This window comes from Symphalangus syndactylus, chromosome 4 (assembly GCF_028878055.3).
Source record: "Symphalangus syndactylus isolate Jambi chromosome 4, NHGRI_mSymSyn1-v2.1_pri, whole genome shotgun sequence".
Taxonomy (NCBI): domain Eukaryota; kingdom Metazoa; phylum Chordata; class Mammalia; order Primates; family Hylobatidae; genus Symphalangus; species Symphalangus syndactylus.
In genome coordinates this window covers 83,167,647-83,187,751 of record NC_072426.2, presented here as the reverse complement: position 1 = coordinate 83,187,751, position 20,105 = coordinate 83,167,647, and the positions used below count along the sequence as shown (strand labels likewise).

Sequence of the window (20,105 nt, the reverse complement as noted above, 5' to 3'; positions counted from 1 at the left end):
CGCCTGTAATCCTAGCACTTTGGGAGGCCAACGCGGGAGGATCATGAGGTCAAGAGATCGAGACCGTCCTGGCCAACGTAGAGAAACCCTGTCTCTACTAAAAATACAAAAATTAGCTGGGCGTGGTGATATGTGCCTGTAGTCCCAGCTACTCAGGAGGCTGAGGAAGGAGAATCACTTGAACCTGGAATGTGGAGGTTGCAGTGAGCCGACATCGTGCCACTGCACTCCAGCCTGGCGACAGAGCCAGACTCCATCTCAAAAAAAACAAACAAACAAAAAAAAACTGTGCTATAAGTAACGACTTTGTTTGCTGTAACTCCATCTCTTTTAGGATCATTAGCAGTCTGTAAAATGCAATTCAGATTCCCAAATTAAATAATTGTATTTCCTATTAGTGTTACAAAAACTTACATTATAGCAGATTCCTGTGTGTGCATGTATGTTGAGTTGGATAAACATTGGTGGACTTCATTTGGAGTGAATCAGAATGAGATTCCCATGAGAAGCCAACACCCCTCTAAACAAACTTTTGGAGCATGATATGGCTTGGATGTTTTGTCCCCTACAAATCTCATGTTGAAATGTGACCCCCAGCGTTGGAGGTGGGCCTAGTGGGAGGTGTTTGGATCATGGGGGTGGATCCTCATGAGTGTCTTGGTGCTGTCCTTGTGATAATGAATAAGTTCTCACTCTGATTTCACATGAGATCTGGTTTAAAAGAACCTAGGGGCCGGGTGTGGTGGCTCACGCCTGGGCGACAGAGCAAGACTCCGTCTCAAAAAAAAAAAAAAAAAAAGTTGGCCTGGTGCAGTGGCCCACGCCTGTAATCCCAGCACTTTGGGAGGCAGCAGATCACTAGGTCAGGAGTTCGAGACCAGCCTGGCCAATATGGTGAAATCCCATCTCTACTAAAAATACAAAAATCAGCTTGGCTTGGTGGTGTGGGCCTGTAGTCCCAGCTACTCAGGAGGCTGAGGCAGGAGAATCACTTGAACCCAGGAGGTGGAGGTTGCAGGGAGCTGAGATCACACCACTACATTTCACCCTGGGCAACAGAGGAAGACTCCGTCTCAAAAAAAAAAAGAACAATATAAAGAAGTCATATTGTTTAGAATTGGTCCCCTCTAGGTGTCATGGGGTTGGGGGAAGATCCAAAATGATTGACAGACCATCTTGAGTGACAGTATGAAAGGTGGTACTCTTTACCAAGATGGGGACTACAGGAAAGCAGGAAGTTTGTGGGAAAAATATAAGTTTTGAGTATGTTGGATTTGTGGCATATACAGATTTCAGATGCCTCTGGAATATCATGCTTATGGAGTGGAGATTATTAATCAAACCACAATCTTTAAAAATAACTGCTTCTTTAGGCCGGGCGCGGTGGCTCAAGCCTGTAATCCCAGCACTTTGGGAGGCTGAGGCGGGTGGATCACGAGGTCAGGAGATCGAGACCATCCTGGCTAACATGGTGAAACCCCGTCTCTACTAAAAATAAAAAAAAAAAAAAAAAAATTAGCTGGGCATGTTGGCGGGCACCTGTAGTCCCAGCTACTCGGGAGGCTGAGGCAGGAGAATGGCGTGAACCCAGGAGGCGGAGCTTGCAGTGAGCCAAGATCGCGCCACTGCACTCCAGCCTGGGGGACAGAGAAAGACTCCATCTCAAAAAAAAAAAATAATAACTGCTTCTTTAAACATGCTTATATGAAAATTGTAGTGAGTTCAGTGATACCTCATATCCTTTGGTAGAAAAAAATGCAAAAAATGTATGTATGACACATTTCTGACTCTTGTACTTTCACAGTGTTCACTTTTTGTTTACTTAGATTTACTCACTGATATCCTTCTCCCACTCTGAGGCTTTACCTATCCTGAAATACATTAAAAAATTTACCCATGTTGGAGACCACTTCCCAACTCATCCTATAAGGCTAATATTACCCTGATACCAAATCCTGACAGACATAATGAAAGCTACAGATCATCATCATCTCTTATGATTATAGACACAGAAATCCTGAGGAAATATTTTCAGATCAAATCCATCAACATATGTAAAGGATTACATACCATGTACAAATGGGATTTATCCCAGTAATGCAAGATTGATTTGACACATAAAAATTAATGTAATGTGTGAATAAAAAAGTAAAGAAAACCAAATGATTATTTCAATAGACAGTGAAAAAAGTGTTTGACAAAATTCGCACCCCTTCATGATTAAAAAGAAAATACACCTAAAGCAGGAATAGAAGGGAAGCTCATCAACCTTATAATGGTAATCTATGAAAATCCCATGGTTAACATTATACCTAAAGACTCAATGGTTTCCTTCTACAATCAAGAATAAGACAAGGATGTCCAGTCTCACCACTTTTATTCAATCTTGTACTGAAGGTTCTAGAGCAGGGCAATTAGGCAAGAAAGGGAAATAAGCCCAGTGCAGTGGCTCAGGCCTGTAATCCCAGCTCTTTGGGAGGCCGAGGCGGGTGGGTCACCTGAGGTCAGCAGTTCGAGACCAGCCTGGCCAACTTGGTGAAACCCCGTCTCTACTAAAAATACAAAAATTTGCCTGGTGTGGTGGCAGGTGCCTGTAATCCCAGCTATTTGGGAAGCTGAGACAGGCGAATTGCTTGAACTCGGGAGGCGGAGGTTGCAATGAGCCGACATCATGCCATTTCACTTCAGCCCGGGCAATGGAGCGAGACTGTCCTCATCTCCAAAAAAAAAAAAGAAAGAAAGAAAAGAGCATATAGATTAGAAAGGGAGAAGTAAAACTCTATTTGTAAATGACATGCTCTTATATATAGAGCTTTTATAGAGAGCGTTTATTTAGGAAGATTTAAATAACTAAATGAACAAAATAAACAGTTCAGCACAGTTGCAGTGTACAAGATCAATATATTAAAATCGGTTGTGTTTCTGCAAACCAGCAATGAGCAATCTGTAAATAAGACAGTGATTCCATTTGTAATAGCATTTAAAGGAATAAAATACTTAGGAATAAATTTAATAAAAGAACAAAACTTGTGCTTTAAAAATTATAAAACATTGAAATAAATTAGATATAAACTGAAAAATAGTATGTATTTATGGATTAGAAGACTTAGTATTAAGATTGCAATACTCTCCAAATCTACAGACTTAATGCAATCTCTATCAAAATCCCAGCTGACATTTTTGCAAAATGGGCATACTTAAAATTCATATGGCAATTCAAGGAGCCCAGAATAGCCAACAATCTAAAAAGAATAAATTGGAGGCCTCACGCTTCCTGGTTTCAGAACTTACTACAAAGCTACAGTAATTAAGATATGGTGGTACTGGCATAGGTAGATCAACAGAATAAAGAGTCTGGAAGTAAACCTTCACATTTACACTAAATTGGTTTTTAACAAGGATCCAAGACAATTCAATTGAGAATGAATGGTTATTCTGACAAATGATACTGGAACAACTGGTTATCTACATGCAAAAGAATAAAATTAGACCCTACCTCACACCATACACAAAACTAAATTGAAATTTGGACAATACACCTAAATATAAGAGCTAAAACTATACAATTTTTAGAAAAATACATAAGTCAATCTTTATTACCTTGGGTTAGGCCAAGCTTTTTAAGTATGATAAAAGAAAAATAGCCAAATTAGACTTTAACAAAATTAAAAACTCTTGTGTTTTAAAAGATACTATCCCCCGGGCGCGGTGGCTCACCCTTGTAATCCCAGCACTTTGGGAGGCTGAGGCGGGCGGATCACGAGGTCAGGAGATCGAGACCACGGTGAAACCCTGTCTCTACTAAAAATATAAAAAAAAATTAGCCAGGCGTGGTGGCAGGCGCCTGTAGTCCCAGCTACTCGGAGAGGCTGAGGCAGGAGAATGGCGTAACCTGGGAGGCGGAGCTTGCAGTGAGCCGAGATTGCGCCACTGCACTCCAGCCTGGAAGACAGAGTGAGACTCCGTCTCAACAAAAAAAAAAAAAGATACTTTCAAAAGACAACCCACAAAATAAGAGAAAATATTTGTCATTCATGTATCTGTTAAGTGTTTTTATCTAGAATATGTAATATAAAAACTCATACAACTCAATAAAAACTCCGATTAGAAATAGACAAAATATGTGAACAGGCATTTCTCCAAAGAATGTATGCAAATGGCCAATAATCACATAAAAAAGATGTGCAATATCATCATTAGTTTTGAAAGAAATGGAAGTCAACCACAATGAGATACTACTTCACACCCACTAGGATAGCTTTAATCAAAAGGAGAGAAACAAGTATTGGCAAGGGTGTGGAGAAATTGGCACCCTCATTCATTGTTGATGGGACTGTAAAATGATCCATACCATTTAGAAAACAGTTTGGTAGTTCCACAAATTGCTAAACATAAGAGTTACCACATTACCTAGCAAAGCTACTTCAAAGAGAAAGGAAAACATATGTTTACGCAAAAACTTGCAGTTGAATGTTCATCTTAGCATTATATGTAACAGCCCCAAATTGGAAACAACTGAAATGCTCATCAACTGATGGATGGATAAACAACATGAGATATATTGCTACAAGGGATTATTATTCAGCAATAAAAAGGAGTGAAGTACTGATATATCCTAGAACATGATGAACTTTGAAAACATTATGCTAAGTGAAAGAAGCCAGTCACAAAAAAATCATATATGATTCTGTTTATGTGAAATGTCCAGAATAGACCAGTTTGGAGATAGAAGGTAGATTAGTGGTTGCCTAGGGTTGAGTGGGGGACTGGGGGAATTTGGGAGTGATGGTTACAGAGTATGGGGTTCCTTTTAGAGGTGATGAAAATTTTTTAAAGCAAATGTGGTGATGGTTGCACAACTCTGTGTATGTAAGAAAAACCATTGAATTTTAGACTTTAAATGAGTGACTTTTATGGTATGTGAATTATATTTCAATAAAGCTTTTTTTTTTTTTTAAATGATGGAGTCTTGCTCTGTCACCCAGGTTGGAGTGCAGTGGCACAATCTTGGCTCACTGCAGCCTCTGCCTCCTGGACTCAAGCGATTCTCCTACCTCAGCCTCCCGAGTAGCTGGGACTACAGGTGTGCGCCACCATTCCTGGCTAATTTTTATATTTTTTGGTAGAGATGGGGTTTCGCCATTTTGGCCAGGCCAGTCTCGAACTCCTCACCTCAGGTGATCCGCCCCCCTCGGCCTCCCAACGTGCTGGGATTACAGGTGTGAGCCACTGCACCTGGCCCTCAGTAAAGCTATTTTTAAAAAGATTTACCCACCTCACCAGAAAGATGTGTATCATTTGTCCTAGTTTAAGTTCAAGGCCCCCCTGTATAGAGTTTTCACGATTAATAGCAATAGCAATTTGATCATTTTTGTGCTCCTAGTTCTATACTTGTCATTTCGTTTACTACTTCTATTTGTTGGGCTTACCACTCATACTCATTAGCCATTGTATGTATGTGAGCAGAGATTGTCTAATACTTATTACCAATTTTAATGTCATCTGAATGCTATAATATCCTCTGGAAATCATTGATGATTTAGTGAGTACTACTTTTTTTTTTTTTTTTTTTTGAGACGAGAGTCTTGCTCTGCCGCCCAGGCTGAGGTGCTGTGGCGCGATCTTGGCTCACTGCAAGCTCTGCCTTCCGGGTTCACGCCATTCTCCTGCCTCAGCTTCCCAAGTAGCTGGGACTACAGGCACACACCACCATGCCCGGCTCATTTTTTTCTTATATTTTTAGTAGAGATTGGATCTCACCATGTTAGCCAGGATGGTCTCGATCTCCTGACCTCATGATCTGCCATCTCGGCCTCCCAAAGTGCTGGGATTATAGGCATGAGCCACAGCCCCCGGCCTAGTGAGTACTATTTTTAAGCAACCTATTATGGTGGTTGGCATTCTTTTTATCCAGTATGATTCAAATATACAACAGGAATAGGCATGGTGGCTCATGCCTGTAATCCCAGCACTTTGGGAGGCCGAGGCGGGTGGATCACGAGGTCAAGAGATCGAGACCATCCTGGCCAACATGGTGAAACCCCGTCTCTACTAAAAATACAAAAATCTGCTGGGCATGGTGGTGGGTGCCTGTAATCCCAGCTACTTGGGAGGCTGAGGCAGGAGAATTGCTTGAACCCGGGAGGCGGAGGTTGCAGTGAGCCGAGACTGTGCCACTGCACTCCAGCCTGGTGACAGAGCGAGACTCTGTCAAAAAAAAAAAAATGTCAAATGTGCAATCGTTGTAAAGTTATGCTTTATATGGTATAGAAGACATAATTTGTATGTTTTAGGAAAGGATATGAATAAATTTTTCAAAGCCTTACAGGAATATACTGATGTGTTTGTTGAGTTTGGCTAATATATCATTTAACAACAAAAGTATTTGTTGAGCATGTACTATATATATAAGTAACTGTGCTGAGCTCTAGTAAGATACATTATAATATCAAAAATATACCTATTCTTAATAATCTTATGTTCTAGATGGGAGAGTGATTTCGAGACAAATGTGAAAAGTTCAGGATTAGACATAATTAAAAGCACTAAAGTGAATTCTGGGGCTGTCTGGAAGATTGATATGGGCCACAGTTACATGGAAAATCTTTATGAACAAATACAACTTTCAGATAGGCTTGTTAAAAAAATTCTTGTTTTTTTAGGTACAAAACTCAAAACATGAACAACAATATATATTACCAATCTTCAAACCTGATTTGGCTAGAACTGGAATACAGTTGCCTACGACATATTTTGGAAGAACTAGAAAAGTCAAAGTAATGGATGACAGAAAAGAGCCTCCATTCTTCAATGATGATAACATGGGACCATTTTACTACAGGCTTCATTTCTATGATACCATGGAGCTCTTCATTGAAACATTAACTGGCACATGTTTTGAGCTGAGAGTTTCACCTTTTGAAACTGTTATTTCTGTGAAAGCAAAAATTCGAAGATTGGAAGGTACTCATCTTTCTTTGTTTTTAGGATATGAAGGTTAAATTTGTTCATCAATAATGTCTAGTAATTTTTAAAGTATTTTAATGGAGACAATTTCAAACATATATGTTAGAAAGAATAAGATAATGAACCCCCTTCTACTCCCTCTCTCCAACATTTATCGGCTTATGAACTATTTTATCCCCATTGCTGTGTTCACCAGATTCTTTGGAAACAAATCCCTGGCATCATGCTATGGTGTGAAATAATATTTTAGAATAGCTTTCAGCAGGTTATGGTGACATGCAAATTATGCCTTAACTATTTTATAGTTACTTTTAATGTTACTTTATGTTTTACTTTTAATGGGAAATAGTAATTATATTCCCTTCTAGGGACCTTATTTCCCTTTTTACACTGCTTTGCAACCACCCTCCTCTTTTTTAATGTGGAGGTTTTCCGAAAAGAGTTTTTGGCTTACATTTACATGTATTCAAAGTTCCCTTAGTATAGCAGGGGTGCTGAATAATGCGTAATGTCTCTTTTGTGGTTTGTATATTTGCAAAAAGTGCCTAAAAAGACTAATTTGTATTAAAATTAGTCTTTGCTTTTTGCAGATTTCTGCAATAAGTAATGTTTGCCATTTATAGTTGTTAAAAATCCAGTTTTGAGTAGAAAATTAAATTGTTCCATATAACAGTAAATGGATCTTTGTTGATGGAACCAGCTGGAACTTGCTTGTAATATAAAGGTAGTGACTAGGGTTGCCCTCCAGCAGGCTTAAGTTCAGAATTATAGAAGGATGAGGAGGGTTAGAATTTTTCATTTCTGTGAGGCCAAGGATATATATGAGCTCCTGAATATTTGCTATTTCTCTAGACCCAGGAGATCCTACTGAAGTGAGTGGCTGGCCGAGTCCAGTGACCACATCAGCACATTCAGTAATGACTCTTGAAGCTTTTGTCTGCCCTAAATGATTTGGTGAGATCTAGAGTCATAATAGTTTATTTTGACTTTGTTCTGCTTTGCAATTTATATCATAGTTTAAAGGATACCTTTTTTGGAGCATGAAGATAAAATCTGGCATTGTAAATAATCTCTGTACTTTTTATCTCTTTCATGAATTTTAAATAATTTGTATGCAGCAAAAGCACTTTAGAGAGAATCCTGTTTCAATCTTTTTATGTCAGAAGAGTCAACTTGGGTTTAGAGGAGATTAATAACTCATCCAAGGGAAGTATTTAGTTTCCATGAGTCAGAACCAGAGCCAAGTTATAGATTTCTTGTTCTCTGTAGGAGGAGACATTTTGGGGACAAAAGCAGTGGCTTTGTGGCTATTAGACAATTGAATCTAAGTTTAAATGTTTATGAACAAATACAGATATTAGGAAATTAAATAAGGTAATATGTAAAATACCTACTGTCTTAGTCTCCTGGAGCTGTCATAACAAAATACCACAGACTGGTGGCTTAAACAACAGAAATTTATTTCTCACTGTCTGCAAGCTGAATATCAGGGTACCAGCATGGGCAGGTTCTGGTGGGGGCTGTCTTCTAGGCTTGCTCACTGCATTTTCACTGCATCTTCACATGGCAGAGAGACAGCATAGTATCTTTTTTTTTTTTCGAGACGGAGTTTTGCACCTGTTGCGCAGGCTGGAGAATGGCGCAATCTCTGCTCACCACAACCTCCGCCTCCCGAGTTCAAGCGATTCTCCTGCCTCAGCCTGTAATTCCGAGTAGCTGGGATTACAAGCATGCACCACCATGCCCGACTAATTTTGCACTTTTAGTAGAGATGGGGTTTCACCATGTTGGCCAGGCTGGTCTCGAACTCCTGACCTCAGGTGATCCACCTGCCTCGGCCTCCCAAAGTGCTGGGATTACAGGCGTGAGCCACCTAACCCAGCCGAAAAATACATTTTAAGCCCTTTCTGGGTGATCTTTATATTTATATCCTGGAAGACATTTGGGGTCACACGGTGTGAGCCAGATTCTCCAAGTTAGAGGGATATGGAATACGGAGGGCAGAGATGAGGCTGCTTGCGTTCATCCTGCTGGGAAAATGATTATTCTGCCAGACTGCTTTTCCTTTAGGGGAAGTTTTTGGTGAGTTGAGAACTAGAGCCTGGTGGGGAGAGTGGGGAGGATGGAGGGGCTAGTGGAGAAAGGGCTGAAGTAGTGTGCTGCATTAGGAACAAGGAGGCTGCAGCAAGGGAGGAGCAGGGCCTGCTCAGGGCCTTACAATGGGCTTTGAAAAAGGGACTGGAGTGCCGAAGTCATGCTGCCTGGCTTCAGATTACTGGCTGCCCAAATTACTTAATCTGTCTGTATCTTAGTTGTCTCAGTCTAAAATAGGAAGAATAATAGTATTTATCTCAAAGGGTTGTTCTCAGGATTAAATGAGTTAAAGGTGAAGTGCTTAGCAGAGCGATCCTCCTGCCTCGGCCTTCCAAAGAGCTGGGATTACAGACGTGAGCCACCAGGCCCAGCATTCTTCCTTTATTTATGTAGATCTGAGTTTCTGACCTACATCCTGTTTTTTGTGAATAATGTCTTTTAACATTTCTTGCAATATGGGTCCACTGGCAACAAATTCCACCATGCTCAGCCCTCTTGCTTTCTTTAAGTAGATCTTAGTTTCTGACCTACATCATTTTTTCTGTGAATAATGTCTTTTAACGTTTCTTACAAAAAAGCCATCTTTTAACGTTTCTTGTTTGTCTGAAAAAGTATTTCTCCTTCATTTCTGAAGGATAATATTTCAAGGTATAGAATTCTAAGTTGGTATTTTTTTCTTTCAACACTAAATATTTCACTCCACTCTTTTCTTATTTGCATGATTTCTGATGAAAACTCCCCTGTAGTAATTATCTTTGCTTCTTTTTAGGTAAGGTGTTTTTTTCCCTTTCCTGGCTGATTTAAGGATTTTGTCATTGTCTTTGCTTTTCTACAGTTTGATATAATATGTTGAAGGTGTAGATTTTTTGGTACTTATCATGTTTGGTATTCTCTGAGCTTCTTGGATCTGTGGTTTGGTATGTTTCATTAATTTTGGAAAATCTGGGCCATTATTTAAGTATTTCTTCCGTCTCATTTTTTCTTCTCATATTCTAGTGGCACCTTTTGAAATTGCTACAACTTTTGAAATTGTCCCACAGTTAATAGATGTTGTTTTTGTGCATTCTTTTTTCTCTTAACAGTCCATTTTGCCAAGTTTATTTTCTTTTCTTTGTTTCATTTATTTATTTATTTATTTATTTATTTATTTATTTATTTATTTATGTTGAGATGGGATTTCACTATGTTGGCCAGGCTGGACTCGAACTCCTGGACTCAAATAATCCTTGTGCCTCAGCCTTTCAAGTAGTTGGGACTACAAGTGCATACCACTGTGCCTTGCCTAGGAAGTTTCTGTTGCCATTTTTCTTTTTTTTTTTTGAGACGGAGTCTCGCTCTGTCACCCAGGCTGGAGTGCAGCGGCATGATCTCGGCTCACTGCAAGCTCTGCCTCCCGGGTTCACGCCATTCTCCTGCCTCAGCCTCCCGAGTAGGTGGGACTACACGCCCAGCTAGTTTTTTGTATTTTAGTAGAGACGGGGTTTCACCGTGTTAGTCAGGATGGTCTGGATCTGACCTCGGGATCTGCCCATCTCGGCCTCCCAAAGTGCTGGGATTACAGGCGTGAGCCACCGTGCCCGGCCTCTGTTGCCATTTTTCAAACTTCCCGATTCTTTTCCAGATCCAGTCTGCAGATGACCAATCAAAGGCATTCTTTATTTCTGTTAGTGTTTTTATTTTTAACATCTACTTTTTATTCTTAAAGGTTCCATCTCTGCTTGTATTATCAATCTGTTATTTCATGTTGTATACTTTTCCATTAGATTTGTTAGCATATTAATCTTAGCTGTTTTAATTTCCCTGTCTGATAATTTCAAGATCTCTGCCATATCTAAGTCTATTTCTGATGCTAGTTTTGTCTTTTCATACTGTATTTTTTCATGTCTTTTAGCATGCTTTGTAATTTTTAGTTGAAAACCAGCCATAATATATCAGGTGATAGGAACTGAGGTAAATAGGACATTAGAGTGAGGTTTTATCTTCAACTTGCTAGAAATTGGGCTGTGTTTAATGTTTGCTGTAGTTATAAGTGCCAGAGGCTTCAAATTCCTCTAGTTTTTTCTTGTTTTGTCTCCCCCGTTGCCTTTGAGTTTCCCTAAAGACTCCTCCTTAGAGTTTGTGTCTTACAATTCTTTCCCTTGTAATCCACTGTTGTTATACTGGAGCCTTGTTAGTGTGGTGGTAAGGTATTGGGAAGAGGGGGAACATTCTGTAATCTTATGATTAAATCTTTCAGTGGGCCTGTGCCTCTAGGCTGGGACCTTCAAAGTGTATCTTAGCTTCTCCCCTCCTTCAACTTCTAGTAGTTTAGGTGAGGTAGGGAGGCTAGAGGGGCCTGGTTTCTGGCCCTCAGTAATTTCCGAGTCCACACTCAGCCTCTATGAATTCATCAAAATTACCATTTAAGTGTTCCTTCCAGTTTATGACTTTAGAGGCTTCAGCTTCACATAAATGGATCTTGGCTTTGACTCTCTGGGTTTGCCTATCTCAACAGATTTTCTTATGGTGGTTTACCTTACCACCTAATTTCTCTGATGGCACCAAGAAAAGTTGTTGGTTTTCAGTTTGTTCAGCTTTTTTTCTTGTAAGGAGTGGTGAATTAAAAGTTCTCCACGTATCAGAGCTGAAACTAGGAGTCTCAGCTTCTTAAAAACATAACCATTTATTTTAAAATTCCAATAACTGTGTTAGCTATATCCTACAAGTTTTTGGTAAGTTGAATGTCAGTGTTATTAAATTCTAAGTATTTGTTTTGCTAAAAATACTTTTTTGTTTAAAAATTTATAATAGTTATTTAAGGGCTTTGTAATCACAGCAATATAAACGATTAGATAGCTTCGATCATTTTTTGTAGTTTATACACATTCTTTATTTGCTAACTAATAATACTGAGCATGTTTTCATTTGTCTCCAAATTCTAACAAACTACTTTTTAGGAAGATATAATTTACATGTCATACAATTTACATATTGTATTAGTTTGCTAGGGTTGTCATAGCAAAGTATCACAAACTGGATGACTTAAATAACAGAAAGTTACACAATTTTGGAGGCTGAAAATACAAGATTTAGTTGGTGACAGTGTCAGGTCCTTCTGAGGGCTGTAGAATCTGTCACATGCCTTTCAGCCAGCTCCTGGGGGTTTGCTTTCAATTTTTCTAGTTCATTGGCTTATTCAAGGCATCACCCTGGTCTTCTCACATCATAATCTCCTTGTGTCTGTGTGTATCTGCCTCCAAATTTCTCCTTTTTATATGGATACCAGTCATATTGGATTAGGGCCCTCCCTAGTTACCTCACTTTAACTTGAATGCATATGTCAAGATTCTATCTTCAAGTTAAGGTCACATTCTGAGGTATAAGAGGCTTAGACTTTGACCTAAAAATTTTGAAGGGACACAGTTCAACCCATAACAAGTATATCGTTCTGTTGGTGTTGGCAGACATTTATTATCATACAGTCACCATCACAATCAAGATATAGAACAGTTCCATCACCTATCAGAATTCTCCTGTACCTTTTGTGGTCAATCCCTTCCTCTATTCCAAGCCCCTATCGTACCCACTGATCTGTTTCTGTTCCTGTAATTTTGCCTTTTTTAGAATTTTATATAAATGAAATCATATACTTTATAGTCTCTTAAGTCTGTTTTTTTTGCAATTATGCATAATACATTTGAGACTTATCCTATTGTTACATGTATCAGTAGTTCATTCTGTTTATGGCCGAGTAGTGTTCCATTATAAGGAAGTACCATAGTTATTCATTCCCAAGTTGCGGGACATCTGGGTGGTTTTTAGTTTTTTGGTGATTACAAATAAAGCCATATAAACTTTCACATACACATTTTTATGGAAGCATAGGTTTTTATTTCACTTGGGTAAATACTTAAGAGTGGAATTGCTGAATTGCATAGGAAGTATATAGTTAACTTTATAAAACTGCTAAATTATTTTCCAGAGTGGCTGTTACCATTTTGTGTTTGTATGAGTAATACATAAAAGTTCTAGTCGCTCTGTATCCTTATCAGCACTTAATAATATTGTCTGGGTTCTTTTAGTTTTAGTTTTTGTTTCATTTTTGCTATTGTAATATGAACTGGAAATATTTCACTGTGGTTTTAATTTACATTTTCCTAATGACTGATGATGTTATGCATCTTTTAATTTGCTTGTCATCTGTCTTAATAACTTCATGCTGAGAGGCTGAGCCAGGTGGATCACTCAAGTCCAGGAGTTCAAGACCAGTCTGGGCAACATTGCGAAACCCTGTCTCTACTAAAAATACAAAAATTATCTGGGCGTGGTGGCATGGCCTGTAGTCCCAGCTGCTCAGGAGGCTGAGGTGGGAGGATTGCTTGAGCTCAGGACGTGGAGGTTGCAGTGAGCTAAAATTGCACCATTGCACTCCAGCCTGGACAACGGATGAGACCCTGTCTCAAAAAAAAAAAAAGTTCAGGTTGCTGTCACAGAATACCATAGATTGGATGGCTTAAACAACAGAATTTTATTTCTCACGGTTCTGGAGCTGGGAAGTCCAAGATTACCCACAGGTCTAGGGTCTGGTGAGGGCACTCTTTCTGGTTTGCAGATAGCTGTTTTCTTTCTATATCCTCTCATGGTAGAGAGAGAGAGAGAGGGAGATCATCTCTCTTCTAAGGACACCAATCCCATTCTTGAGGACCCTACCCTCATGACCTAATTACCTCCAAAGACCCCCAACCTTACCTCTGATACCATTACATTGGATATTTAGGCTTCAGCATATGACTTTGGGTGGGGGAATACAAACTTTCAGTCTGTTGCATCATCTGTATATCTTTTTTGGTGAAGCGTCTATTCAAATTTTTGTTGTTTTCTTGTTATTGTGTTTTAATATTCTAGTGCTTTTAAGTTTTCCATTACAGTTTTTTGTTTCTTTTCTTTTCTTTTCTTTTCTTTTCTTTTCTTTTCTTTTCTTTTCTTTTCTTTCTTTCTTTCTTTCTTTTTTTTTTTTTTTGAGAGAGGTTCTCACTTTGTTACCCAGCCTGGAGTGCAGTGGCACCATTACAGCTCACTGAAGCTTTGAACTCTCAGAGACAGGGTTTCACCATATTGGCCAGGCTGGTCTCAAACTCCTGACCTTGTGATCTGCCCACCTCAGCCTCCCTAAGTGCTGGGATTACAGGCATAAGCCACCTCGCCTGGCCAATTCCCTCTTTTTCAATCTTTTGGAATAGTTTCAGTAGGATTGGTACCGATTCTTCTCTTCTCCTCTTCTCTTCTCTTCTCTTCTCTTCTCTTCTCTTCTCTTCTCTTCTCTTCTCTTCTCTTCTCTTCTTCTTTTCTTTTTTGAAACAGAGCCTTGCTCTGTTAAGGCTGGAGTGCAGTGGTGCGATCTCGGCTCACTGCAACCTCCGCCTCCCGGATTCAAGCAATTCTCCTGCCTCAGCCTCCCAAGTAGCTGGGACTACCAGTGCGTGCCACCAGGCCTGGCTAATTTTTTGTATTTTTAGTAGAGATGGGGTTTCACTGTGTTAGCCAGGATGGTCTTGATCTCCTGACCTCGTGATCCACCCATCTCGGCCTCCCAAAGTGCTGGGATTACAGGCGTGAGCCACTGCACCCGGCCAGTACCAATTCTTTGAATGTCTGGTAGAATTCGTCTGTGAATCCATCTGGCCCTGGGCTTTTTTTTTTTGTTGGCAGTTTAAAAATTACTGATTCATTCTCACTGCTTGTTATTGGTCTGTTCAGGATTTCTATTTCTTCCTGACTTAAGGTAGGAGGATTGTATGTTTCTAGGAATTTATCCATTTCATATAGATTTTCTTGTTTGTGTGCATAAAGGTATTTATAGTAGTCTTGAATGATCTTTTGTATTTCTGTGGTGTAAGTTGTAATGTCTCCATTTTTATTTCTCAGTGAGTTTATTTGCATTTTCTGTTTTCTGTTCTTGATTAATGTAGCTAATGGCCTGTGGATTTTGTTTATATTTTAAAAGAATCAAACTTTCGTTTATTGATCTTTAGTATTTTTTTGTTTCAATTCAATTTAGTTCTGCTCTGATCTTTGTTATTTCTTTTCTAATGCTAGCTGTGGGTTTGGTTTGTTCTTGTTTCTTTAGTTCCTTGAGGTGTGATGTTACACATCAAACTGTGATGTCAGTTTGTGACCTTTCAGACTTTTTGATGTAGGCATTCAGCACTATAAATTTTCCTCTTAGCACTGCTTTTGCTGTATCCCAGAGGTTTAGATAACTTGTATCACTATTATCATTCCTTTGGAAGAATTTTTAAATCTCCGTCTTGATTTCATTGTTAACTCAAAAATCATTCAGGAGCAGATTGTTTAATTTCCATGTATTTGTACAGTTTGAGGGTTCCCTTTTGGAGTTAATTTCTAATTTTATTCCACTGTGGTCTGGGGGGATACTTGATAGAATTTTGATTTTTAAAAAATTTTTGAGACTTTTTTGTGGCCTCTCATATGATCTGTCTTGGAGAATGTTTCATGTGCTGATGAGAAGAATGTATATTTTTCAGTTCTTTGGTCGAATGTTCTGTAAATATCTGTTAGGTCCATTTGTTCTAGAGTGCAGTTTAAGTCCATTGTTTCTTTGTTGACTTTCTGGCTTGATGACCTGTCTAGTGCTGTCAGTGGAGTGTTAAAGTCCCCCACTATTATTGTGTTGCTGTCTATCTCTTTTCCTAGTAGTAATTGTTTTATGAATCTGGGAGCTCAAGAGTTAGGTGCATATATATTTAGGATTGTAATATCTTCTTGTTGGATTGATCCTTTTATCATTATATAATGACCTTCTTTGTCTTTTTTTTGTAATATTGTTGCTTTAAAGTCTGTTTTATCTGATATAAGAATAGCTACTCCTGCTTGCTTTTGATTTCCATTTTAGGCCTTAAATATTAAACTCTGCAGGCCTGATTCATGATATATATATATATATATATATTTTTTTTTTTTTTTTGAGATGGAGTCTCACTCTGTCGCCAGGCTGGAGTGCAGTGGCACAATCTCGGCTCACTGCAACCTCTGCCTCCCAGGTTCAAGTGATTCTCCTGCCTCAGCCTATCGAGTAGCTGCGACTACAGGCGCCTGCCACTATGCCTGGCTAATTTTTGTATTTTTAGTAGAGATGGGGTTTCACCATGTTGGCCAGGATGGTCTCGATCTCTTGACCTCGTGATCCACCTGCCTCGGCCTCCTAAAGTGCTGGAATTACAGGCATGAGCCACTGTGCCCAATATCTTTATTTTGTTTTTTCAACTTCTATTTTAGGTTCAGTGGATACATGGGCAGGTTTGTTATGTGGGTAAATTGTATGTTGCTGAAGTTTGGTGTGTGAATTATCCTGTCACCCAGGATGTGAGCATAGTACTCGATAGGTAGTTTTTCAACCCACATCCCCTTCCCTCCCCATGTAGTCCCTAGTGTCTATTGTTCCCATCTTTATGTCCATATATACTCAGTGTTTAGCTCCTGCTTATAAGTGAGAACACATGGTATTGGGTTTTCTGTTCCTGCATTTGTTCTCTTAGGATGATGGCCTCCAGCTGCATTCATGTTGCTGCAAAGGACATGATTTTATTCTTTTTATGGCCGCATGGTGTTCTGTGGTGTATAGGCACCACATTTTATTTGTCCAGTCCACTGTTGCAGGGGCATCTTGATTGATTTCATCTCTTTGGTATTGTGAATAGTACTGTGATGAACATACCAGTGATGTGTCTTTTTGATAGAGCGATTTATTTTTCTCTGGGTATATACCCAGTAGTGGGATTGCTGGATTCAATGGTAGTTCTGTTTTAAACTCTTTGAGAAATCTCCACATGGCTTTCCACAATGGCTGAACTAATTTGCATTCCCACCAGCACTGTATGGGTTCCCTGTTCTCCTCAACCTTGACAACATCTGTTATTTTTTGACTTTTTATTAATAGCCATTCTGACAGGTGTGAGCTTGTATCTCACTGTGGTTTTGATTTACATTTCTCTAATGATTAGTGATGTTGAGCTTTTTAAATATATTTGTTGGCCACATATGTGTCTTTTTTTGAGAAGTGTCTGTTCATGTCCTTTGCCCATTTTTTAATGGGGTTGTTCTTTGTTTGTTGAATTAAGTTCTTTATAGATTGTAGATATTAGACCTTTGTCAGATGCATAGTTTGTGAATATGTTCTCCCATTCTGTAGATCATCTCTTTACTCTGTTGATAGTTTCTTTTGCTGTGCAGGAGCATGATATCTTGCCTTTTAAAGGGATCCCTATGTTATACCTTGTTTTAGGACCAGAGAATTATTGCAACATCCTGTTCTTTTCTACAGCGAATGGATTGGACTGTATCTCCTTTTAAGCATGCCTTCTATCTATGATTCTGTAAATTTTAGCACCTAGCATTCAATTTAGAAGAATGTTTAATTTATTAGTACTCTTAGTTCCTTAATGAAATAGATTTGTATCATACTCTTTTGGAGATGCTATTGAATTCTTTAACACTTTTTTTTAATAACTTTCCCTTAAGGTATTCCCGTCTGTCGACAACACTTAATTTGGAATAACATGGAACTTGAAAATGATTATTGCTTGAATGATTACAAGTGAGTGTAATTGCATGTTGGCTGTTTTGTAGGCACTTAGTACTATGACTCCATATGCTAATGTTTTTCTTTTGAACTCTAAGATCATGTCTCTTTTTCTTCTGAATAGCTCACATTCCTAGATTTCATTATACATCCTGAACTTTAGATGCATTAGTTTGGTACCCTATACTACTTTAACCTTTATCCTCTGATACATTTATTTTCCCTTTTCATTTTTCATGTCAAGCTGTTTATCTCCTGCCTTTTGAAATCCTCCTATTATCTTCTTGCCTACTTTGCTCCTTTCTTTGAATATTGAACCATTCCTTCCTGGCTATGTTCCTTTTCTTTCTGTTTTTACAAGAGTTTTGGATAAGAGAGAATTGTTCTTCCCAAAGTCCTTCCTTTCTCATTAAGCCCTCCTTTTGTTACTAAGTAATGCTGTGTGCACCAGTGACTACCAACATACTTTCTGCCACTTTGTCTCTCTTATTTCTCCCCTCTTTCACATAATTCATCACTCTTTTATTAAGAAAAGAGCAAAAGGATAAGAGGCAGTGTGGAATAGCTGTAAGAGCACTGAGAGTCAGGAGACCTTGTTATTTTTCTATTTTCTGTTTTATTAAATAGATTTGCTATTTTCTACACTTTGGGTCTCCGGCAAGCCACTTTTGTTCTCTGGGCCTCCTTTTCCTTAATGTGAAATGAACAGGCTAAAACACGTAATCACAGAGGTCTTTTCCAGTATGTTTATTCTTGGATTTCTTTATGGCTTATGAGAATTTGTTTCACCTTTTTTATTATTTGTACCAGTAAATATGTTAACATTTTATATGTATTTACATTGCTCTTTTTATATTTTAGAGAGTGGGCACTCTGCCTGATAAGCCAGCACATAATTATGGGTACATTTAACTGAATGCATTTTGATGATTATGATTTATTTTTGTGTTAACTATCCACAGCATTTCAGAAGGGTGTACCTTGAAGCTAGTTTTGGCTATGCGTGGCGGACCTATAAATACTAGAAGAGGTAGGCATATATATATATTAAAGCAATTTGACAGTAACATTCTTTATGTCGGTTAGTATTTTTATAGCCTCAGGTTTTATTTGGGTTTCCTTTCTGCCATTAGGTCTTAGAAAAATCACATTTGATTCTCTAGGCATTGTTCTTTAAAACCTAAATGCCTAGAGGCTGGAACTCTAAAATACAGTTCAGAAAAATCACATGATTCCTGATCCAATTCAGAGAGGTTTAAAAATAAACCTTTTGCCAGTATAGAAACAGAAATGGAATGACATACTATAAATACTATGTTACCATTGTGTTTAGTTTCATACGAGTCTTGTTTATCTTTAAATCTACCAGATCTTCAAATCCCAAGATTATGATTGTTTTGCAAAATTCCAACATTGCCTGTTTACCTGGTTTGTGATGCGTCTGGGTTTCATGGATATTATCATGGCCCTGGTTGCATCCTTTCTCAGAATATAAGTAGTTCTGAAATCCAGTCATTCATTCAACAAATACATATTGAGCTTCTACTGAATGGTCAGTGCAATGTTCCAAGTATGGTAGACATGGGAGAGAAAGTCTCTGCTTCATGACAGTGCCTACAATAAATGTGTAAAGAGTCGATGTAACTCTTAATGGTTGTAAGTGCTATGCAGAAAAAAGGGTAGGAAGAGCCCTCGAAAAAGATGACATTAGTGGAGACTTGATTGATGAGAGGGTTTTATTAAGCACAAGAAGGGCCGGCGGTATTCACATTGGTCCCTGAGTCAGGTATGTCACATGAATTCCCATGAAGTGGAGGAGACTAGTCAGAGCGTCCTCTTCTATGGACCTCATTTTGAGAAAGGCCTTCAGATTTATTTGATCCTTCATTAACCAGAAAACCGAAGGATAAGTATTGATTCTACTCCTGGCTTGCTTCCACATGTCAAATTATATCCCTATGTTTCATAATTTTGGTTAGAAAATAGGATTATTGCCATCTTTTTCTTAGCTACCTCAAGAGGATTTAATGAGATATGCTACTTCGGCTGTGGAACTGCTCTTTATAGGTTAGAGAAAAACAAAGTTAATAATGTTAGGGCCTTTTAGCACTCCTGATATCAGAGACTTTTAATTAATTGGATTTAGGTAATTGTCCTATGTGACATTTATAGTAATAACTATGTGATGTTTATAGTAATAACTCTTGAGAGTAGCACAAGAACCCTATGTTTACTGAGCCATTATGTTAAGATAGAATTATATAGTGTTTAATGCCATGTGAATTCTATTGTATGACATTTTTGAAAGTTGGTTATTTGTGCGTAGTACTGCTTTAAACCAGAGTGTTTAATCAAAACACTACTTTTCTTATTAGAACTAAAATTATTTTATATGTTTATGAGGAGTGTGATACAGATTCTGAGGTAAATATATATATATATATATATATATATATTTTTTTTTTTT

The 20,105-nt window shown here is 38.4% G+C and overlaps 1 protein-coding gene across 11 annotated transcripts in view; it reads left to right on the top strand.

Annotated features, from left to right (window-relative positions):
* ZFAND4 (zinc finger AN1-type containing 4) overlaps positions 1 to 20,105 on the top strand; it is a 65,384-nt gene that overhangs the window by 8,748 nt on the left and 36,531 nt on the right. For 8 of the 11 annotated variants that reach the window (XM_055275275.2, XM_063637425.1, XM_055275277.2 and 5 more), the window contains 3 exons: positions 6,663 to 6,963; positions 17,578 to 17,653; positions 18,601 to 18,668. In XM_055275275.2, coding sequence (XP_055131250.1) covers positions 6,780 to 6,963; positions 17,578 to 17,653; positions 18,601 to 18,668 — 328 coding nt within the window. In that variant the 5' untranslated portion in view covers positions 6,663 to 6,779. Of the gene's footprint in view, positions 1 to 6,662; positions 6,964 to 17,577; positions 17,654 to 18,600; positions 18,669 to 20,105 lie in introns of those variants that run through there. The other 3 variants (XM_063637426.1, XM_063637430.1, XM_063637428.1) reach the window with 2 other exon arrangements.